Source organism: Phyllobates terribilis, unplaced genomic scaffold (genome assembly GCF_046119375.1).
Source record: "Phyllobates terribilis strain yellow unplaced genomic scaffold, ASM4611937v1 Scaffold_1__5_contigs__length_1240528914, whole genome shotgun sequence".
Taxonomy (NCBI): Eukaryota; Metazoa; Chordata; class Amphibia; order Anura; family Dendrobatidae; genus Phyllobates; species Phyllobates terribilis.
Window position 1 is genome coordinate 483649532 of NW_027362761.1, and position 24940 is coordinate 483674471.

General features: G+C 42.8%; 1 protein-coding gene across 2 annotated transcripts in view; it reads left to right on the top strand.

The window, feature by feature from the left end:
- Window positions 1–1136: 1136 nt before the first annotated feature.
- TNPO1 (transportin 1) overlaps window positions 1137–24940 on the top strand; it is a 77254-nt gene continuing 53450 nt past the window's right edge. Inside the window, exons 1-2 of one of the 2 annotated variants that reach the window (XM_073679629.1) lie at window positions 1137–1407; window positions 7865–7940. In XM_073679629.1, coding sequence (XP_073535730.1) covers window positions 1303–1407; window positions 7865–7940 — 181 coding nt within the window. In that variant the 5' untranslated portion in view covers window positions 1137–1302. The remainder of the gene's footprint in view (window positions 1408–7864; window positions 7941–24940) is intronic. The other variant, XM_073679638.1, reaches the window with a different exon arrangement.

A 24940-nucleotide genomic window follows, 5' to 3' on the forward strand; every position in this document is an offset into this window, starting at 1 on the left:
CATGTTCATTAATTTTGCGGAAGCGCAGCGGAATTGCCGCCATTGACTTGCATTGAGACGCATAGAATCCGTGTCAGTACATTTGTACAAGCGGATTTTATGTGTCTCTATGTGCGGATGGTACCCAGTTCTGGAGGAGAGGAGACTCTCATCCAGACCTGGGTACCATTGTACCTGTGAAAAAAAGAATAAAATAATAAAGTTTATATTCACCTGTCCGGCGGCCCCTGCAGCGCTTCTCCTTCCAGGACCTGAGATGACGTCGCGGTCATGTGACCGCAGGCTGTCTCGTGAGATGCCGGCAACCCGGAAGAAGCCAGGACGAGCGCTGCAGCACACGCGGCGGGGGATCGGGGGTAAGTATAGCTTTATTTTTTTATTTTTACGGTCACACTGTATAAGGCTATGTGCCCACGTTGCATTTATGAAGCAGAAAATTTCTGCTTCATTTCTGCAAGTCCTCTCCCGGAAAAACGCATGCGGAATTCCGCACGCGTTTATCGCGCATTTTTCGCGCGTTTTCCACATGCGGAATTGCCTTGCGTTTTTTATGCATTGGACAAAGGCAATTCTGCTTGCGGAAACGCAAAATTAAATGACATGCTGCGGATTTTTGAACGCGGCATAAACGCTGCGGAAAGATCCACAGCATGTGCATAGAACTTGCGGAATCCCATTGGGGACCATGTGGGGCGGGTTACCAAGCGTTTTACAAGCGTTTCCGCTGCGGAAATTCCTCATCAAAAACGCTTGAAAAACGCTACGTGGGCACACAGCCTTAATCCATGCTGTTTGCATGGATTTATATAGTGTGACCTAGTTGTCAAGCACTTTCCAAGTGATGCTATCGCCTGGAAAAAGCTTGTCAGTCCACATGCGGAAACACATGCGTTAACGCATGTGAATCCGCATGTATTCTGCAGGAAAAACGCATGCACAATCTGCATGCATTTTTTCTGGCAAGGGAGATGCAGAAACGCTGCAGAAATTCTCTGCTTCATTTCTGCATCGTGTGCACATAGCCTGTCAGTACAGAGCGGGCACCACTTCCTGTCAGGACCAGGCGGGTATTACGATCTCGTGACCTCCCGTCATTAACACTAGGACAGCACGCAGTCTCCTGTGAGCACTGGACGAGCTCTAGGACCTGGCGGCCTCCCGTCATTACCCGGCAGGCACTAGGACCAGGCGGCCTCCCGTCATTACCCGGCGGGCACTAGGACCGCGCTGTTCCCTCCATTTCCCGGCCAGGCCGCCTCCCCCTCTCTGTGCTCTGTCCGCGCCGTGTTCGTGTCCCGCAGCATGGAGTACGAGTGGAAGCCGGACGAGCAGGGGCTCCAGCAGATCTTACAGCTGCTCAAAGAGTCTCAGTCCCCGGACACGACCACGCAGAGATCCGTGCAACAAGTATCCTTCCTCCAGACTGTGGCGCTGCCGGGCGGGCCGCTCACTGCCGGCGACAGGGCGGAGGAGGAGGCGCTGCGGCCTGTGCGCGAATGCTGGAGCCCAATCTCTGCCTCTGGCCTGACTGATCGGGGCCGCATTGTGCGGGGAGCGGCGGCTGCCGGTCGGGAAGTGCGTGCGGATCCCCAGCAGCGCCTTCCCGCCACACCCGGCCTAGGCCGCACCGTCTGCTGGGGGCTCTGCACACACATCACTGCGTGCTGGGGGGGAAGGAGGGTTGTGGTGGCAGTCCTACACCTGGGGGGTGTTGCAGCTGGGGAGGGAGGGTTGTGGCGGTGTTGCAGCTGGGGGGGGGGAGGGTTGTGGCGGTGTTGCAGCTGGGGGGGGGGAGGGTTGTGGCGGTGTTGCAGCTGGGGGGGGGGAGGGTTGTGGTGGTGTTGCAGCTGGGGGGGGAGGGTTGTGGCGGTGTTGCAGCTGGGAGGTGGGGGTGCTACTAATGTGAGGTCCCTGACCATGGTCTTAGACTTACCCACTTACATCTTCACTTATTTGGGTAGCTCCGGTTTGCACGGCGCCACCTTGTGACTGATCCGAAGACAGGGTACCGGTCCCAAGCTCTAAATGTAAGTCTGAGAGTCAAAACCAGACTTTCATAGATTTGCATTGAAAAGTGACCTCCGGCTCGTCCAGCAAACACTGGAGGGATCCGGCAGGTCATACACTGCTGGTGATTGACTGGAGCAGCGCCAATAGAAGGTGAAGCTGGCTGCTGAGTATAATACTCCTGTCAGGGACCTTAGGTTAGTAGCACCACTCCAGCACTGCAATAAAAGAAAATGTTGGAGTGGCTCTTTAATAGCAGGTGATAGCAATGTGGGCCTCATACACACTGAGCCTTAAGATCACGTACGAAATGTCCTTTAGGGTTATAATGGTGGATGCTTGGTGCGAGATGATTCACATTGTGGTGTATGTGTTAGCTGGTATTCTGCTGAAGAGGACGATTGGGAGGGGCATTGTAGCAAGAGACATGTCAATCCTCTGCTCATCCAATCAGCCCCCCCACCTGTGCCGATAATGCACCTCTTGTCCTTTTCAGCTGGATGGCAGGTATTGGGAGCGGTGAGGATTCTGACCTTATAGTGTAACACTTTATAAGCATGTTAGTGACTCTTCAGGGGACCTGTGATTTGGGGCAGACTCCTGGGGACAATCCAATGTCTATGGCTCTAACACACAGGAGAAATAGATTGGGCAGGTTGGATTTTGCTTTCCACAGTAATCACAGAAACAAGAATCCCACTGTCGGTGGAGAAGGGGTTACGGGCTATGTCACCCTTTATACTAAAATATCTGAACTCTGCATTAGTGGCCATTAATGGAGGTGATGGATCAAAGCTACAGAAATCATCATGCCGGTGTTTTTGCTGTCGCAGATTAGATAAGTGAGAGGACGTGAAGGAAGAAGGAATCCTGGGATTAGGAGAGAACAGCTCTTATCTGGGATGACTTTAGTAATCCCCACTGCTCCAGACACATGACCAAACACTGGCAAATTATGCAGTTCAGTACTTTTTGCCGTCCGGGCATGGGCCAGGAATATGCCTTACCATACAGGAGAAGTACGCGGGCACTGTATGGGGTCACACTGGCAGCACCCACACAATTGGCTGTTGTAGCTGTGCTGATTTACTTCATGGGCAGATATTATTATGTTGGAGTAAATGGGGTATTAAGTGCAGAGCGTGGCTTCAGGCAGAGAGCAAATTATTTAAAGGGGTATTCTATATAACGTTCCATCTGTGGGATGTAGGGTCAGTGATCAATGGTTTAAATCCAGTGGGGCCTGAAGTAGGAGAGTACAGGGACATCGGAGTTGCTCGGCTATATCCACGATCTCTTTACAGGATACTCTCATGTCAGGCTGTGTGCCCACGATGCTTTAACGCGTTTCCGCAGTGTTTTTGCAGCTGCGGAAACGCATTAAAAACGCATTGTAGAAGGGCAGCATTGTTCCCCAATGATAATCCGCATGTGCTGTGCCCATGCTGCCGATTTTTCCGCAGCGTTCATGCTGCGCTCAAAAATCCGCAGCATGTCAATTAATTTTGCGGAAACGCGGTGTTTTCGCCGCCATTGACTTGCATTAGAACGCACCAATACCTCAAGACTGCATCTGTACTTGCGTTATTGGCGCGTTCTAATGTGCGGATGGTACCCGAGTGTGGAGAAGATGAGACTCTCCTCCACACCCAGGTACCATTAAAAAGCTGTAAAAACAAGAATAAAATTAAAAAAAAGGTAATATTCACCTTCCGACGGCCCCCGGTATAGGTTTATTTTTAAACATTCTTTTACAGTCACACTATATAAATCCATGCCGGTTGCATGGATTTATATAGGGTGACCTAGTTGTCAAGCACTTTCCAAGTGATGCTAAAATCGCCTGGAAATCGCTTGTCAATCCGCATGTATTCCGCAGGAAAAATGCATGTACAATCCGCATGCTTTTTTTCTGCCAGGGAGATGCAGAAATTTTCTGCTTCATTTCTGCATCGTGGGCACATAGCCTCAGATTGGTAAATGGATTTCTCCAAGTGATTTGGGTGGTTTTGGTGGCAAGTACGAAGATTTCAGTAAGACCCAGTCAGATGAATGGGTCAGTCAAACATCTCTGCAAGTAAAACCCTTGTATTTAAAGACATTGGCTATGGGACACCTGTTCTGAGAAATAATGGGCCTGGCCGTGGACTTCATGGAATATCGCACGTAAGGGAAGTGGAAGGGTCAGATTGACACTTATTTTATTTTTTTTTAAACAGCTTGAAATTAAGATCAGTATTTTTTCCTATCTTATTTATAAATAAAAAAAGAAACTCTATACTCTAGTGTGATGCATAGGGGTGCATACCTCTTAATAAATTAGGGCGTCACTTGCTATGTGCTCCAAAAAATGACTTCACAACTTTTCTACCGTAGTTTTTTTTTGTTTTTTTTTTATATATATATATATATATATATATATATATATATATATATATATATATATATATATATATATATATATATATATATATATATATATATATATCTATATCTATATCTATCTATATATCTATTCTATATATCTATTCTAGTGAATGTTGGGCACTGCCTGGCCGCTGCCCTTTCCTCAGCCCCGTCCACTTCTGACAAAAAGTCACAAATTATGACATCTATATAGTGCATCATAATGTGCAACTTTTACACCAGAAAACTGACACCGGAGCAATGATTAATCCCTTCCCTGAGTTTCATGAATTTGTAAGCGTTTTTTTAATTACACATTGTCTTTTGCCCGATAGTGGAACATAGGTGAAAATGCGTAAAATGCCGCACTTAAGGCATGCTGCTATCAAACATCACAAACCTGCACTGTGTGGTGCGTGTCATATTTCTCCGACTTCAGGTTACAATGCAGATTGTTGCTTGCCATATTCACCCATGAATCGTAGATGTCTGTGGTATCTTGCTAACGTATTAGGCAGTGGTGTCTGCTGGGGGCAAGCATCTGCCATCGTCAATGCCCTCCATGGTGTATTCTGGCAATGCTGGCTCCTGGGCTGCTGCTATCAGTCATGTCGGCCTGTATATAAGAGCAGTAATAGTGTTTGTCCCTGTACCCTGAGGTTTCCTGATGAAGCTGCTGGGGACCGCATTGCCTGACTCTCATGCCTGGCGTTACTTTTAATCCACTGTGAGCATTATGGACAGATCTTACCATTACATCACTTTTATGGATCATTTATTACCCTTCTAGTAGTAATTACGTGTGTCACCTGCTCTTTCCTGTGTAAATTGCTGTATAAAACGCCTTTTATAGAGGAGCGGACGGGTGGCAAAGCTGCTTTTCTTTTTTTTTTTTTTTTTTTTTTTTTTTTCACCCTTCTACTGAGTTATTAATATAACCAATCATCAGGAGTATAAATAGCCGCTGCGGAGGAATATACTTTACATACATGGCATACGCTCTTATTTATAGTGCGTACAAAAGGGCTGACATCTTACCTGAACCTCATTGTGGGGGGGATCACTGTCCTTTGGATCAATCACGTCAGAATGGGATCATGTAATGAGTGACCCAGGGGCCACGTACTGCTGTTCATGGGATGTTACCTAAGTGGTCACACTAAAGGGCTACCAGGCCCATATGGGCTAGAGATTAAAGGATTGTGTCCAGGTGATTGGTAAGAGTCAGTTTTAGGGCAGTGTGAAGGGTGAAAGGTCATTAGACGTTGTAAACTCTTAGGCTGTGTTCACACGTTGCGTTTTTGCTGCTTTTTATGCAAATTTTAAGCTGCATTTTACAGTACCAGCAAAGGCTATGAAATTTCAGAAATCTCACTTTTTTTTTTTCTCTGACTGATTTGGCAAACTGCAGCATGTCACATCTTTCAGTGTTTTCACCCATAGAAAGCAATGAGTAAGTGCAAAAACACAGGTATCAGGTTTTGTCGTGTTTTTGGTGCAAAAACCTAAGGAAGTTGTATCCACATTTTTGGGAGGGCTCTAAATTTTATCAGCATGCACAAGAGACAATAAAAACACATAAAAACCTGCTTTTTTTAAGCTGTTTCTTTACTGCCAAGAGAGCAGATTTTGCCTACGGAAAAAATGCAGCAAAAACGCATAATGTGAACATAGCTTTGTCCTGGGCTTGTCCACTGTATAGTAAAACTGTGGATTTGCTACAGTGTAACCAGTCCAGACAATATACTGAGCCAAACAACCTGAACATAGGCTCCTGGCTCTTGGTACATATTGGTAACCTCAGTGAGGAAGGAAGATTTGTGTCTGCCCAGACTTCAATCGTTGCAAAACTTTGGGCTATGTTCACATGCAGCACTTTTGACATGGTTTGTTTTTTTTTTTGCTTTTTACAGTACCATCAAAAGCTATGAGCTTCCAGAAATCTCATGCACACGCTTCGTTTTATTTTTCTGACTGAATTTGAGAGCTGCAGCGTCTTTTTCGAAATCTTAAGCATGTCAATTCTTTCAGCGTTTTTTGCAGCAGAGTTGGTGAATAAAACTAACTTTATTAAACATGTACTGAAGACAAAGCGCACATGTAATCTGCCCTCCAAAGTGAAAAAAGTGCAAAATGTATGTTTTGAACACTGCGTTTTTACAGCTAAGAAGGCAGGTATTGGATGGAGAAAAAACGCTGTGTGAACATAGCCTTTGGATCTTTGTGGGTTTTTTCAGTCTCTAAACTAGACTGTTTCTGTTCCCTAGCAGCAAGCCAAAATTTGGAGACTGTTCATAAATGGAAGAGTATAAGTCATTATTCACTATTGAAAGCGTGATAGTACAAATTTCTATTCTTGCTCCTTAAGTTGACCATACAAATTGCCTCTTCGGAGAGGAAGAGGATTAGAACTCTAGCGCCACCTGTTGGAAGTAGCAATCCTACTAGTAATTATCGATCCTTTGACGAGCCTAGCCATACGATTTGGAATAAAAGCCAAGCCAGAATCTGTTTGCAGAAATTGTGTTTGGGGGAGTTGCCCCTCCTCAGAGCAAAGAATGAGATCTGATTTCGCTGTATGAGAAGCAACTTGTTAAGGCTAAGTGCCCACGATGCAGAAATGCTCCGGATTTTTCCTGAGCGTTTCTGCATCTCCTGAGCGTTTCTGGAGAAAAAACGCATGCGGATTGTATATGAGTTTTTCCTGCCAGGGACAAGCGTAATTGAACATTGCGCATGCGGGCTGTCAAGCGCTTTTACAAGCGATTTTAGCATTACTTGGAAAGTGCTTGACAACTTGGTCACACTATATAAATCCATGCAACCGGTATGGATTTATATAGTGTGACCGAAAGAATGGTAAAAAAATAAATATCATACTTACCTTCTGATGGCCCCCGGTGTCATTATCCGATGCGTCCGGTGTCTCGCGGTGGTCTAAAAGGACCTGCCATGACCTGTCACATGACTAAATTGACATCATGGCAGGTCCTTTTAGACCATCGCGAGCTGCCGGGAAGCCAGGACGGATCGCTGAGTAGACCGGGGGCCATCAGAAGGTAAGTATAATGTATTTTTTACCATTAATAAAATAATTGGTAGTGCTGTAGATTTTTCAGCAATGATAATCCGCAGCGGAAATTTCCGCAGCATGTGCAGAGCACATGTGGATTATTATTGGGGAACATGGCAGACCTTCTATCAATCGTTTTTTAAGCTTTTCTGCAGTGGAATTGCCGCTGTGGAAACGCTTAAAAGCATAGTGGGCAACACAGCCTTAGGGTTAACGTTTCTTATGGACTTTACACTAAGGTGGCCATACACATTAGATGACTTTTGGCTGATCCCATCACTTTTAAAGGTTTCCATATGGATTGACCACTGTACTGTGTAACCTGTATATTTTCACTAATTTTTTTTTGGCACGTTTGACCTTAACTGTTCATCTCAGAAATTGGAGCAGCTTAACCAGTTTCCAGACTTCAACAACTACTTAATATTTGTTCTCACCAAGCTAAAGTCTGAAGGTAAGGTCCCCTTTACAATGGGTGGGATACAACTGTCTGCTAGGATCTTCTCATACCTTCTGGAAGAGGGGATCAATCTTTGTTCTTGAGCAAGAGTGTTCGGGCTCATTCAGACATCTGTGGATTTTGGTCCGATCTTGGATCGCAATTCACGGACTGGCTGCGGCTCTCCCAACCGGATTGTGTGACAGCTTCATGTATTTCTATGAGACTGTCGCTTTGGTCAGGAGACCTGCGGCTGTCCATCACTTAGCAGTCTGTGCTTTGACCAATTTGCACGTACGTCTGCATGAGTGCTTATACAAGCTGCTTTAGCCCAGACAAGGCCTGAGCACAGGAATAAAATCCTCAGAGCTAAGTGAGAAGTTGCTGTTTGAACTCGGGAGCAGACTTTGATGCGCAGGGCTGTAGTCAGACGACCACTTTTCTCATCCATGTGCTGGCCATTCCAAACAAGTCAATGAGGGATGACAGATCTGTGTTTTCGTTATCCCGTGTGAATTAAATTCTCTGTTGTGAATTGAGAAAAGTGAATGCACACGGAAGCCATCACTCTGTTATTAACTTATTACTGTGAGGCTTACAAGGATTGCCTATACCTAGTATATGTGGAAGACCTTCATACCTAAGCTGTTTTAACATTGGTAAATGTGCTTTACAGCAGTTTATGGACCATAGACAGCAGTACAAGGATCTGACCCGTTGGATTGTGCAGGAGAGTGCTGTAGGCATGCTCTGATCTCTACAGAGGTCATTCTACAGGGAGGGGGAGGATGTAAGCTGCGATATCAAGGACATCTGCAAGGAGTTTGTATGTTCTCCCCGTGTTTGTGTGGGTTTCCTCCGGGTTCTCTGGTTTCCTCCCACAATCCAAAGACATACTGATGGGGGAATTAGATTGTGAGCCCCAATGGGGACAATGATGATTATGTTGGTATGGTGCTGTGTAAGACCGTGGGGTGGAAAATAGTAAAAACGTTTTTAAATCAAATGGTGGTGTGCCTTATCCGTTTTTAATGGTGGCTTATCTGGGGAGCGGCAGCAATGGAGCGGGGTTACAGAAGTCAGTCGCTGTTTCAGGATGTTGGCGGTGATAGCAGAAGTGAGGCAATGCTGCAGGCCGTGTCATCTCAGGTTGCAGATTTAGGAGGTCGGCGGCAGGAGGAGTGGCTCGTCTTCCGAGATCTCAATTTGAGCATGCGCTGCCTCCAGCGGCCATTTTTCTGAAGCCCACCACAGTGATGGAGGGGACCTCCTCTCACCGGCGCCAACATCTTCAGAGTAGACGGGGCCTGCAGCATCACCCCACTCCTCCTGCCAGCCTCCTGAATCAGCGACTCTGGCTTCTGTGCCTCCCTGACACACACACACACTTTTTTTGGGGAGAAGATTGCGTCTTTTAATTAGAAGAATATGGTATATATTTCTATTTTATCAGATACATATGCTCCGTTATTGTGTGTGTGATGTAGATGTGGACAGAGACTTGACTGGCGGTTTTTCTATATTTTATCAAAACCGCCATAAAATCTTGCATACAAAATGTTTGAATGGGCAGAAAAGTAAAAACCCACAATTTCTAGTTCTTGCATGCATTTCAAAATGCAGATAGTATGTGGAATGGAGCTAAACTCCCAGATACAAGTGTTTCCAGGCTAAACACTGCTGGTGTGGAGCGCACGCAGCTCTGAGGGCAGCCACTAAACCCTTCTGCCTATTGAAATAATTGGTCTGTTTCTCAGCGACTGCTGTTTTATACATGGTTCCTAGTAACCACTTTTTTCTGATCACTTACAGGACATGGATGCCTTCAGGGGCAATTTTTATTTGGGGGAGCAAAAATGATAGCAACTGGTTTCGCTAAAAATGTTGCCCTGCTTGCTTTCCTCCTATAGTCTGTGTTGCACTATTGCTGGCTGCACATTCAGTTTAAGAAACTGTCAGTAAGCTTGTGATGGGGACTTTATCTGCTCTCAGCTGATTTATGATCACCGCTCATCTTTCTTATGATTATAAATCACCTGAGAGGAATCCAGAAGTAGACAGATCAAGGTATGTGCACACGATATCTTCTTCAGGCGCTCTGACAACCGCCTGAAGAAGCGCTACTTAAACTCTGAAACGAATGAGTGTGCATTTTTATGAACATTATTTAGATTTGAGAGTCCTCAGTGGTTGATACCTTTTTAATGAAAAATGACTTGCCTGTTTAGTCTTTTCTCTTGACCTTTTAACCACTTCAGGTTTCCAAAGAGATCAAGCTGTTAAAAGTGATCTGACCATTCTTCAGGTGCTTTCTGCCCCGAAGACGCCTAATACTTTACAATACAAGTCAATGGAGAGACTGAAAAGATGTGTGTTACCAACGTTTTTGCTTCAAAAATCGCTAGTGATTTCTTCATCATTTAGAAATAATAAAAAAAGTAAAAAATGGCAGTAAAAAAAAAAAAAACTGCACAAAAATGCTGGGAAAACACTAAGATGAACCGCTGGTGGCCAAATATGTTAAAAAACCAAGCAGGAAATGACAAACACTAAAACAATTCTTCAGAAAAAAATTGTCCAACTTTTCCCAAGTATCTAAATCTTAAAAAAAAAAAAAAAAAAAACTTTACCAGTTCATCTGCCTTAAAAAGCTGTCACATGCACTTACCCTTACACTCTTCCTGCCAGAATGGCTGATGTGTGCTTAACCCCTTCCCGACCGCCCACTGTATATAAACGTCAGCGCTGCCTGGGCTCTGTGCAGCGCTGACGTTTATAAACGGTCGGTGGTCCCGCAGCGCTCAGTACCCCCAGGGTCCTGCAAGCGCTTCGGGTGCAGTTCAGAGCGACAGCTCTGACAGGGGACATCATCGGTACCTGATTGGATGCCGCAATCTATAGCGATCGTGGCATTTAAAAGACCTCTCCGACGGCCCGCTGATGTCTGAGAGGACCTCCGGAGGTCACATGACCGCCTCCGGGTCTGCCCGGTGTCCTGGAGTACTCAGCCTGCAGCTGAGTCTTAGCAGGAGATAATGACTAATGACAGTGTAAAACTGTCAGCTGAGCTCTCATGCAATGCAATGCAATACATGTCTATTGCATTGCATGAGAACAGTGTTTAGAAAAATAAAAATTAATGTCCCATACAGGGACTAAGTAAGAATGTATAAAATAAAAAAAGTCAAAAAAATCTTTTCAAACTGTTAAAAAAAAAAAAATCACAAATAAATAAAAATAAATAAATAAAATATTAAACCAATAAATCCTTATATTTATGCAAAAACAAAAAAAGTACAAACACATTTGGTATCACCGCGTCCGGAACAACCCGATCTATAAAACTGTCACACTAACTCCTGTGCACACCGTAAAAAACGGAGCAAAAAACTATGCTTTTTCATCATATCGCCAAACAAAAAGTGGAATAAAATGCGATCAAAAAGCAAAATGGAAATAAAAATGGTACCGCTGAAAACGTCATCTTGTTTCGCAAAAAACAAGCCGCCATACAGCTCCATCAGCCGAAAAATAAAAAAGTTATAGCTCTCAGAATAAAGCGATGTAAAAAAAAAAGTATTTTTTCTATAAAATTGTTTTATTGTGTAAAAGCGGCAAAACATAAAAAATAAATATGCGGTAAGTGTAGTATTGCTGTAAACGTACTGACCCGAAGAATAAAGCTGCCTTATCATTTTTACCACACGCAGAACGGCATAAAAAACCCTCAAAAAAACAATTCCTGAATTGTTTGTTTTTGTTCATTTTACCTCCCAAGAAACGGAATAGAAAGCGATCAAAAAATGACACGTACCCAAAAAATGGTACCAATAAAAATGTCAACTCGTCCCGCAAAAAACAAGCCCTCACATGACTGTCGGCCGAAATATGGAAAAATTATAGCTCTCAAAATATGGCGATGCAAAAGCTAGTGTTTGCCAAAAAAAAGCGTCTTTTAGTGTGTGACAACCCAATATAAATCTGGTATCGCTGTGATCGCACCGACCCGAAGAATAAAGTAATCTAATCAGTTATACCACACGAGGAACGGCGTAAAATAATAAATAAAACCAATTCTTCACCTGCTACTGATTTGTTTATTATGTCTCCCAAAGATCGCAGTAAGGCTCTGCTCACATTTATCCTGTGCTCTGCGCTGAGCGCTTACACCGGGGTTTCCGTGTAAATCTCTGAAATACGTGATTTAGACGGAACCCATGACGGAAGATTCCCTGTAATGAGGCAGATATAGGCACTGTGGATGCCGTCTGGCCTGTGATCCCACGGTGTCAGTTTTTTTTAGGCGTGCATAAAAGTGCGGTTGGCCACGATTTTGTGCACGAATGGAAAAAAAGGACACCGCTAAATTTTATTTTTATGCCTCAATATTACAAACTTCTGTGACGCACCTGGGGGTGCAAGGTGCTCACCACACATCTAGATAAGTTCCCTAAGGGGTCCAGTTTACAAAATGGTGTCACTTGTGGGGGGTTTCCACTGTTTAGGCACATCAGGGCCTCCCCAAACGCAACATGGCGTCCGCTAATTATTCAAACAAATTTTACATTCAAAAAGTCTAATGCGCTCCTTCCCTCCCGAACCCTGCAGTGCGCCCAAACAGTGGTTTTCCCTCACATGGGGTATCAGCGTGCTCAGGAGAAATTGCACTACAAATTGTGTAGTCCATTTTTTCCTGTTACCCTTGTGAAAATAAACATTTTTTGTGAAAAAAAGTTAAATGTTCATTGTTTTCTTCCACATTCCAAAAATTCCTGTGACGCACCTGAAGGGTTAATAAACTTCTTGAATGTGGTTTTGAGCACCTTGAGGGGTGCAGGTTTCACTTTTGGGTATTTTCTCTCATAAAGGCCCCTCAAAGTCACTTCAAATAATGTGGTCCCTAAAAAAATCTTTTTGTAAATTTTGTTGGAAAAATGAGAAATCGCTGCTCAACTTTTAACCCTTAGAACTTCCTAACAAAAAAAAAAAATGTTGGTTCCAAAATTGTGCTGATGTAAAGTAGACATGTGGGAAATGTTATTTATTAACTATTTTGTGTGACATATCTCTCTGATTTAAGGGCATGGAAATTCAAAGTTTGAAAATTGCAACATTTTCGCCAAATTTCTAATTTTCTCACAAACGCAAGTGATATCGAAGAAATTTTACAACTATCATGAAGTACAATATGTCACGAAAAAACAATCTCAGAATCAGGGGAATACGTTGAAGCGTTCCAGAGTTATTACCTCATAAAGTGACAGTGGTCAGAGTTGAAAAAATTGGCCTGGTTACAAAGGCAAAAACAGGCTCTGGCGCGAAAAGGTTAAAGGGATTGTCTGGGCTGAAATGAAAAGGCTGCAGTCACCAACTGCTGTCTCCAGAACTGCAAGCTACAGATGTGCACACTGTCACGATTTCCCTGTATTTCCCGTAAGTGGGCAGTCACATTTGTGATTTTCACTCGGAATGACTGTAGACTTTAATCCCAAGTCTGGATGATCCCTTAAAGACCCAATTGAAAAAATTATTTAAAAAAAAATTTGCCGAAAATATATAATACAAAAACCTGAAGGTGTCACTATTAGTGTTGAGCGAGTATGTTCTATTAACCCTTTAGGCGAGTATGCTCGGGCCGAGCTCCGAGTATTTACAGCTGCTCGGTGATATGGTTGAATCGCTCCCGTGTGCATGATTTGCGACTGACAGTTTTATTACATGTGAGGAATGTGTAAGAAATAGACATTCCTCCCATGTAATAAAGCTGTCAAACAGTTGCAAATCATGCACAGGGAGCGATTCAACCATATCACCGAGCAGCTGTAAATACTCGGAGCTCAGCCCGAGCATACTCGCCGAAAGGTTTAATAGAACATACTCGCTCAACACTAGTCCCTATCCTTGGTCTTTCAGTAAAGTCTTTGTATTTTTCCTGTGGCAGTGATTAAGTTTTGATCAAAAAAGTCTCCCCTCCCCCCAATAAGTGCCTGCTGAACAAATCCTTCTTATGGCTGCGGACGCCCACCTGAGCGCCATCACTCATCTACAGCTTTCACACTTTACTCCGATAGATCCGAGAGTAATTTGTGCAAGCAGCCAGAAGAGACATGATTTTCTTCCTCTACTATTGCTATAGCAACAGCAGGGTAATGGCTGCGCTTGTGTTTTGTAGCCTTTTGATACATAAATTGTAATAGCTGGACGTCTTTAGTCTTTCCTGAACGACGTTTTTTTAGCATTTATGCAGATGAACCACCGAGCCTGTGACAAGGTGTTACCTGCTGCTTCTCAGTGTGGAGTGGGAGGATTAGCTCTGTCATCGCTTTACATTTATTAGCATATTTTTCTGTAAAAAAAAATAATCCTGCTTTAAAAAATTTTTTTCACGAGTACTATTGATTTATTGGGTTAAAATTAAAACGCCGCTTACACTTTACATTGTAGTGTTTGTATGTTGCTAGCGTAAAGTATTAACCCTTTCACGGATTGGACAGTCGCCACAGTTGACAAACGCACATACCTGAAAGAGAGGGGGGGGGGATGATTTATATACCATGAAGTGTTCAGACTTTCATGCAATTTTGCAACAACATCGGTCATTTTGCAAGAAACGCATTCTGAAAATTTACATTCGAGGCTAAAAGCCAGACTAGCAAAACGTCAGACGCTGCTCCTGGAGAATGTGTCCGGGGAGACAACATTCCATGTATTTTGTATTGCATGCAAACGGAGGCTATATTGGATTGGCACTGCGGGCAGTTACTGAGGTATAAACTAGAATAAGTCACTTAATATCTTCAGTGCACAAATAGGATCCCACCCTGTATATAATAGATGCAGAACTTGGCACTCGTAAGGGAAGAAATGGTAATGATTTATTTAACAAAGGATCCTCTCAGAATATTAATAATATTTCGGTCCTATGGACCTTCATCAGATGTACTGTGTACAAAAATAAAAATTATATATATATATATATAATATAATATATATGTAGGAAGACTTGACATTGGACCCCACCGCGGTGCCTTGTATCTGTAAATAAAATGTATCATGAAAAAAAGTTTTCAGTAAGAACCATGCCAATTAAGTCATTACATAACTGTCATTCACAAGCATGGTGATGTAAGAAGTAATTTATGTACCGCCCTGATACCCTTGGTATGTTGAATAGATGTATACAGACTATTCAAGTCAAGTCAAGTCACCAGGATTGTATCTACGTTTACTTGGCAAAGATCAGAGATTGTCTTTAGGAAGGATCCCATGTCTAGTAGGAATGATTTTGTAGATTTGAGTCCAGGGCTGTGGAGTCGGAGCCCATTTTGTTGGAGTCAGTATAAAATGGACCGACTCCTAAAATATATAATAAATTGGGTACAGTAGTTCAATGCAGTTTGTGGAGAATATTTTTTCATAAGAATTTGGGAAAGTTATGAAATGTCCTATTCCTGATCGAAGGGTCTAGACGTTTAGCTGAGATTAATCCATGCTACAGTAAATTTATCACTTAAACATGAGCCATGTATGAAGGGATTCAGAGTCGATGGCATGGAAACTGAGGAGTCGGAAGTTTGACTTACCGACTCCACAGCCCTGGATTTGACAAATGGAGTAAGCATCTTCTGAAGGAAAATACAGTGGCAAGAGAAGTGAATCTTTGGAGGCCACTATAGGTCTGGTGGTTTTAGATTCTTATGGATTTTAGGGAGAACACATAATGGTGTAATATAATCAGTTATAAGAAAATCTTTAGTTTTTTTTGTTAAAAACCTTGGCTATATCGTTTTGGTCAATTGAACGGATGATCTTTGATTTACGGTCTGGTTTGGGAGTCACTAGAGAGGAGTCTGTAAACTTTTATCATTTCGCTGTATTAAAACCACCTCTGTATAATATGTGCGGTCCATAATCAGTCGCACTCCTTTATCCCTTGGTTTAATAATATCTATCGATAAATAGAATATCAAGTGATTGTCGATCTAAGGCTGTGACATTGGAATTACAATATAGTTTATCTTTCTCTAGATCTGACTTTTAATGATTGAAAAGGTCCTTTTACTAGTTCAATAAATGTATCCAAGGCTGGAGACACCTCTGTGGTTTACAGTTTTAGATTTTTTTTTTTTTTTTTTGTAAAGGCTCACATCCGATAATTTGATCAGTTTGTCAGAGTGTGTGACAATATGTGAATGGTTAGAATTATTTGAGAAATACGTTTTGAGACAGTTCTATCAAAACGCTGAAGGTCCATGTCAAGTTCAAAAGTATTTGGCTTGTAGGTCGGACAAAAAGAAGTCCCTTTTTGAGTAAAGACAGGTCAACCGGGCTCAGGTTCTTTCTAAATACCTCAATCAGGGAGGGTGACCCACTTGTGATCTTATCGTATAACGTCTGGTTCCTGCTGTATTGTCCCTCTCTACGTGTCTTCTTCGCCTTGGGAATCTCCCTTGTTGACCTAAAATAGATGAAGGATTGGGACTGCGGTTGCGTTGGTCGCTTTCTGAGCTGGACATTGAGTAGTGTGTGTGATCTCTGGGTCTTCTGATGGATCCTCGTGGTGCTGGCTTATAGTTGTCTTGCCATTTATAAACGCAGTTGTTGTGGTAGTCCTCTGCGTCTCTAAAGGATGCTGTAACTTTGTGATCTTTCCTACTAATGTCATGTGCAGCATCTTCTCTCCGTTTCACAAACACATTGAACGTGGAATTGGAACGTTTCATGCTGCACAAGAAATCCTTAGACTGCGTTCCCTCAACGAGCTTTCGATGCATTTTTGATTCTGCATATTTGTTTATGCTTTTATATCACATTCCACAGCTTTACCGACAGTTACTGGGCTCATAATCTAGATTCCCTCTCAGATGTCGGCAGAGATGCCTTTAAATCTGATTTCTTGGATTTGACACGTCAATGGCAAACATATAATTGGGGGGGGGGGGGGGGGGGGAGGGTGAACCGTAATGCAGGCCAATGATTGAATAGCAGAGTAAGAATGGTTATAGTTATGCTTAAAAGTGCTTTTTTTTTTTTTCGTTTACCTATGTTTTTAAGTTTAGCCAAGTTCCACGCTTGGCCACTTCATGGAAAGGCTGATAAATTACCCCAACCAATATATTCTTGTTTCATCATGACATACCCCTCCCCCCTTACAATAATGACTATAGTGTCTAATATATGCACACATCTGTGGAACGTTTAAACCTGTTAAGCCCCCATACATAGACTAACGTCGACTGTATAGGCTGATGGGCTAATGCATATGGGAGCCCCAGGCAATTTTTCAGGGGAAATGTCAATTTGGCATGTCCAATTACAGCCCACCAGTTATATTGTCTCCCAGCGGCTGTTGTCTCATACAGAGACACAGGAGTGCTCAGCCAAACCAGCGCTCCTGTGTATGGGAGAGCCGGCTGAGATGTCTGGCAGCCATCTAATGTGTATGGTGGGCTTTACAATGTGTGGGGGTTTTTTTTCTGGGAATTTCTTTAAGAAGTTGTCCACTAGTTTTTACGACTGCCCCAGTATATTTACCCTGTGATTAAAAAGTCTTTTTGCAATTACCGTATAAGCTGAGTTTTCAGCACATTTTTTTGAGGCCGCGCATGCCAGGATTGGGGGACGAGGGGGCCACGCATGCCAGGATTGGGGGACGAGGGGGCCGCGCATGCCAGGATTGGGAAATTTACTAGTAGCTGCTGCATTTCCCACCCTAGGCTTATACTCAAGTCAATAAGTTTTCCCAGTTTTTTTGTGGTAAAATTAGGTGCCTCTGCTTTTACCCGAGTGTATACGGTACCTTTGGTAGTCTTTATTGCCTCTGAGTGGCGCTATCCTTGGCTGCTCACAGGCATCACATGACCCCCAGCGGCAGCCGGCTCTTCCTTCTGCTGATGTCATGTCAAGTGAGGCGTGACACTGTCCCCGCGGTGGCTGCTGGGTTGTGGGCGGGGCAACCCTGCGCGTCACAGCCCAGCATCCACCTCGCGCTTTCCCAATGAATGAGGAGAGGGAGAGCGTGCGGTGGATATCGGGTGTGAAGCGCGGGGTAAACCCACCCACAGCCCATCACTCACATTGGAACGCAGCACTGAGTCACACCCGTCTGCCGCTGGAACTTGACGTGACACCAGCGGATGTCAGAGCCGGCTGCAGCCGGGGGTCACGTGATGCCTGTGAGCTGCCAAGGATAGCGCCGCTCACAGGCAATAAAGACTACCAAAGGTAATTACAAAAAGACTTTTAATCACTGGGTAAATACATTGGGGCAATCGTAAAAAGTAGTGGACAACCCCTTTTATAATTTATTGTAAATTGCTATTGATGTACACTGATCACACTTCGGAAGAAGTCATAATTATAGGTGAAACCCTGGGTTGGGCTAATTGATCACGAGGTGGCTGTACAATGTATTAAATCTTTACATTGCTCTGCAAATTGGAGGATCTGCGCTATGATCTTTTTTCAGCCCTTGACTACTCCACAGTGCTTTTGTGGAGTGACTTTTTTGTGTCGTGCATCTTGTTTTTTGTTTGTCCAGTCCCATTGGGCATCATACATATCTGTGTGATTGGCGCCCTATGCGAGCCCCATCTGTGTGCATTTTTAATACTAGGCAATCACCCCTCCATGAATTGGTAGGTTTGTGAGTGGTTGCTCCATCAGTATTTTGCACCTGTGCTGCCCCCGCCTTAATCTTGACGGTCTCCTGCATCTTGCTAGTGCATTAATAATCTGACCTGGAATTGATGAGGCTGTTTTTCTGTGATTTTTCTTGTGCAATGTTTGTAACATATTGGGAAGAAAAAAAATTCACACGTTTTGTAAAAAGTCCATGAAAAACCTGGAAATAAAGGGGTGTTTTTATTTGACTTTGTGCAAAATTCATGAACTCTCTGCCACTTTAAAATCACTTTTCTTTGTATCTTTTTTATGTTAAATGCTTTTAAAAACAAAACCCCGAATGATGATTCAGGGCCTTGGTGTGGAATAGATTGGGAAAGCTTTAGCCAAAGCTTCAGGACGTGCAATCCCTACTCCTTCTGTTTTGTTCTTCATTTTAGTAACTCTCTTGTCCAGCTGTTTAGCTTTGTTAGTGTGGGAACGTGTACATTGTATCTTCTGTTAGCGTGACGTGGTCCCGCTGTACACGCAGCGTTATCATTGTATAGTCGAGATGGACTGACCACGGCCCACCCCACAAAAGGCTGAGGGGCCTCTTTCAATACAGCCTTTTGTGCATGCAGGTTGTCGCCCCTATTGAATCCTGTTTGGTGTTAGAACGGTTTCTGGCTTTTCTACTTCTTTCTATGACGTTCTTTGGCCTTTCTAGGCTGGAGAGTAAAGTTTGCTTTACAATGACCCCTCTTTGTTAATTGACACAGTTGCTAAGCCTTGGCCTTTATGGAAAGACTCTTTAGGGTTACCATGTTGCAGTACAAATCCCCTTATTTGCTGAGATGTATGCGCTAATTTATATATTTTTGTATGTATGAAAAGCAGCATAGGCGCCTGCTCAGCCGCAGCAATGTCATTCTTCATATAGAGCTAGTCTAATATTTCTATTTTCCGTGCAATCCGCTTGTCTGATGAATATCTAGTGTCATAGACTGAAACGTCACCTTTTACACTTTGGATTGTATGGCATGAAGAAAAATCACTATCTTCACATCTAGACAGGTGCTGGATTCTTTCTATATTGTGGAAAGCTGCAAATAGGAAGTATTGTTTCGACAAACTTTTATTGAGATTTTACAACATTTTTAATATTAGGAATGGGAGAGGTTAATGGGGGAGGGGTTGGAGTTTTTTTTTTTTTTTATGCATGTACAAGAGATAAATGTACCCTGCCAAAAGTGCAGTAAAAAATCATCAAAACTTGCTTTTTCAATGCCAAGAGAGACGGTTTTGCCTGCAGGAAAAACCCCCAGCAAAAATACAACTTGTGAACATAGCCTAAAGTTTCTGGTTTTACTATTTACCATAAAATGACGGCAATGACTTTGAAGGAAACACTTTGTTCCACAGATCCCATCTATTGCAGTTTTGGAGTATTTCTTACCGCGTACGCTAGCTGAAATGAATCATGAGTTGTTACGTTATCAATTCTTTCATCAATAGACGGGATATTGGAAGACTTCCAATTAGATGCTAGTAGGTTCTTTGATACTAAAATAATATAGATGAAGAATAATAGATCTGGATTTAGGTGGAGAATTCACTATATCTAATGATGGGAGTGCAAAAGGTGCTTCCATTGATAAAAATCAGTGTAATTTTTTTTAGGTGAAAAAGCTTCCTCCCATTTTTTTTTTTTTTTTTTTTTTTAAATTTTGGGGCAGACCCAAAATGTTTTTTACAGATGCATCTCACAAAATTAGAATATCATCAGAAAGTTAATTTATTTCAGTTCTTTAATACAAAAAGTGAAACTCATATATTATATAGAGTCATTAGACAGAGTGATCTATTCCAGGTGTTTATTTCTGTTAATGTTGATGATTATGGCTTACAGCCAATGAAAACACAAAAGGCATTATCTCAATAAATTAGAATACTTTATAAAAGCTTGAAAAATGTTTTTAAAAGCCGAAATGTTGGCCTACTGAAATGTACAGTACAGACCAAAAGTTTGGACACACCTTCTCATTTAAAGATTTTTCTGTATTTTCCTGACTATGAAAATTGTACATTCACACTGAAGGCATCAAAACTATGAATTACCACATGTGGAATTATATACTTAACAAAAAAGTGTGAAACAACTGAAAATATGTCTTATATTCTAGGTTCTTCAAAGTAGCCACCTTTTGCTTTGAGGACTGCTTTGCACACTCTTGGCATTCTCTTGATGAGCTTCTAGAGGTAGTCACCGGAAATGGTCTTCCAACAATCTTGAAGGAGTTCCCAGAGATGCTTAGCACTTGTTGGCCCTTTTGCCTTCACTCTGCAGTCCACCTCACCCCAAACCATCTCGATTGGGTTCAGGTCTGGTGACTGTGGAGACCAGGTCATCTGGCGTAGCCCCCCATCACTTTCCTTCTTGGTCAAATAGCCCTTACACAGCCTGGAGGTGTGTTTGGGGTCATTGTCCTGTTGAAAAATAAATGATGGTCCAACTAAACGCAAACCGGATGGAATAGCAAGATGCTGTGGTAGCCATGCTGGTTCAGTATGCCTTCAATTTTGAATTAAATCCCTAACAGTATCACCAGCAAAGCACCATCACACCTCCTCCTCCATGCTTCACGGTGGGAACCTGGCATGTAGAGTCCATCCGTTCACCTTTTCTGCGTCGCACAAAGACACGGTGATTGGAACCAAAGATCTCAAATTTGGACTCATCAGACCAAAGCACAGATTTCCACTGGTCTAATGTCCATTCCTTGTGTTCTTTATCCCAAACAAGTCTCTTCTGCTTGTTGCCTGTCCATAGCAGTGGTTTCCTAGCAGCTATTTTACCATGAAGGCCTGCTGCACAAAGTCTCCTCTTAACAGTTGTTGTAGAGATGTGTCTGCTGCTAGAACTCTGTGTGGCATTGACCTGGTCTCTAATCTGAGCTGCTGTTAACCTGTGATTCCTGAGGCTGGTGACTCGGACAAACTTATCCTCAGAAGCAGAGGTGACTCTTGGTCTTCCTTTCCTGGGGCGGTCCTCATGTGAGCCAGTTTCTTTGTAGCGCTTGATGGTTTTTGCAACTGCACTTGGGGACACTTTCAAAGTTTGCCCAATTTTTCGGACTGACTGACCTTCATTTCTTAAAGTAATGATGGCCACTTGTTTTTCTTTACTTGGCTGCTTTTTTCTTGCCATAATACAAATTCTAACAGTCTATTCAGTAGGACTATCAGCTGTGTATCCACCAGACTTCTGCACAACACAACTGATGGTCCCAACCCCTTTTTATTAGGCAAGAAATCCGACTTATTAAACCTGACAGGGCACACCTGTGAAGTGAAAACCATTTCCGGTGACTACCTCTTGAAGCTCATCAAGAGAATGCCAAGAGTGTGCAAAGCAGTCATCAAAGCAAAAGGTGGCTACTTTGAAGAACCTAGAATATAAGACATATTTTCAGTTGTTTCACGCTTTTTTGTTAAGTATATAATTCCACATGTGGTAATTCATAGTTTTGATGCCTTCAGTGTGAATGTACAATTTTCATAGTCATGAAAATACAGAAAAATCTTTAAATGAGAAGGTGTGTCCAAACTTTTGGTCTGTACTGTATGTTCAGTAAATCCACTCAATACTTGGTCGGGGCTCCTTCTGCATCAATTACTGCATCAATGCGGCGTGGCATCGAGGCGGTCAGCCTGGGGCACTGATGAGGTGTTATGGAAGCCCAGGTTGCTTTGATAGCAGCCTTCAGCTCGTCTGCATTGTTGGGTCTGGGGTCTCTCATCTTCCTCTTGACAATACCCCATAGATTCTCTATGGGGTTAAGGTCAGGCGAGTTTGCTGGCCAATCAAGCACAGTGATACTGTTGTTTTTACACCAGGTATTGGTACTTTTGGCAGTGTGGACAGGTGCCAAGTCCTGCTGGAGAATGACATTTCCATCTCCAAAATGCTTGTCGGCAGAGGGAAGCATGAAGTGCTCTAAAATTTCCTGGTAGACGGCTGCGCTGACTTTGGTCTTGATAAAACACAGTGGACCTACACCAGCAGAACATGGCTCCCCAAACCATCACTGATTGTGGAAACTTCACACTAGACCTCAAGCAGCTTGGATTGTGGCCTCTCCACTCTTCCTCCAGACTCTCGGACATTGTGGAGTGTGTCAATGACTGCCTTCTGGACATCTGTCAAGTCAACAGTCTTCCCCATGATTGTGGAGCCTACTGAAACAGACTAAGGGACCTTTTTAAACGCTTAGGAAGCCTTTGCAGGTGTTTTTTAATTATTCTAATTTACTGAGATAATGACTTTTGTGTTTTCATTGGCTGTAAGCCATGATCATCAACATTAACAGAAATAAACACTTGAAATAGATCACTCTGTTTGTAATGACTCTATAATGAGTTTCACTTTTTGTATTGAAGAACTGAAATAAATTAACTTTTTGATGATATTCTAATTCTGTGAGATGCACCTGTATATTTGCTATCAGCCCACGTTCTCCAACACAGATTTGAATAATTTACAAACACTAAATGTAGTCTAGAAGGTGTGTAATTCCATTTGGTTATAAGTTTGAAGAATGACTCCTGCAATGAGGTGTTAATGATTGAAGAATATGTAAGGTTAAGGCTGTGTGCACACGATGAGGATTTAATGCGTTTAAAAAAAAAAAATCACTTAAGATGTCTGCCCTGTTTCCCAATGATAATCTGCATGTCCTGTGCACATGCTGCAGAAATCTCCGCTGCGGATTGTCATAGCAGAAAAATCCGCAGCACAACCATTTATTGTGAGATTTCGTGGCAAAATCGCCACCATTTACTTGCACTGAACCCCTTAACATCCGCATGTATGCATACGCATGTTATGCGGTTCAATGCGCGGATGGTACCTGCGTCTGGAGAAGAGACTCTCATCTGACCCGGGTACCATGGTACCTGCAAGTTAAAAAAGAATTATAAATTAAAAAATATAAAAATATATTCTTAATCACCTCTTCAGCGGCCCCCGGTCTGCTCCAGGTGGCGTCCTCGTTCCTCGGCGGCCCGTAGTGTTCCGCCAGGACCTGCAGTGACGTCATTTAGTCAGCTGATGGTCACACGACCATCACCTTACCGTTGACGTCAGCCATCGCGTGACCATCAGCTGACTAAATGACATCACCGCAGGTCCTGCCAGTACACCGCAGGACGCCTCCATGAGCAGACTGGGGGTCGCTGGAGAGGTGATTATGAATATTTTTTTTACTTTATAATTTATTTATTTTTTATACTATAGGTGCAGTATTTTAAGCAGAAATCTCGGTCACACAATATAAATCCATGCCGGTTGCATGGATTTATATAGTGTGACCAACTTGTCAAGCACTTTCCAAGTGATGCTAAAATCGCCTGGAAAAGTGCTTGAAAAAACACATGCAGAAACACATGTAAAAACGCTTAAACGCTTCTCCCTGGCAGAAAAAAAAAATGCATGTAAAATCTGCATGCGTTTTTTCTGCCTAAAAACGCTCAGGAAATTTCTGCTTAAAATCTGCGTCGTGGGCACATAGCCTAATAGCTTTTTGCCATTTTTCATCACAATGTTGAGTATTTTAATTCCTTTTCCCACTTTTGGGCATAGGGAGGTTTTGAAAAAAAGTCTAGATTTATTATTGAATAAATTTCTCTGGTTTTCCATAGGTTAGCCTCTATTGGGTTTTATATAATCGATAGTATGTGTTAGTCCACGGCCCTATCATCAGTGGTTTTGGCTTCCACGCCTGAGAAAAAATACTAATCAAATACTGATAGTGGGGCTGTAGCCTTGCATTGATTTTGGTGCCGATGATGTGCAGTTTTATATTAAGTTTATGGTGCTGGTTAAGAATATGACTCTGGTTTTGCCAGATTGGCTCTAGTTTGTGAGATATTTAATAGTTAATTACAGTCAAAAGACCAAAAGCTATTGCATTTATCACACACAAGTCGCATTGGGGGGAATGCATTATTTTCATGGATTAATTATCTCAAAACCTAGAACCAATTCAGCAAAAGTAATAGGATCCATTCAAAAAACACTGGCACTAGTGATGAGTGAGCGTGCTTCACAGAGCACGCTCGGGTGCTTGCCGAGTATGTTCGGCGTGCTCGTAATATTATGTTTGAGTCCCTGTGTCTGCATGATTTACAGCTGTGAGGATTCTCTAGCAAACAAGCAATCCCTGCATGTGTTGAGGCTGTCTTACAGCTGTAAATAATGCAGACACTGGGACTCAAACATCTTATACGAGCGCGCCAAAGATACTCGGTAAGCACCTGAGTGTGTCCAGTTAAAGGGTTAAACGAGCACGCTCGCTCATCACTAATTGACACCTGAAGAGAGAGTTTTTGCAGATCCGTGTAATCTTTAA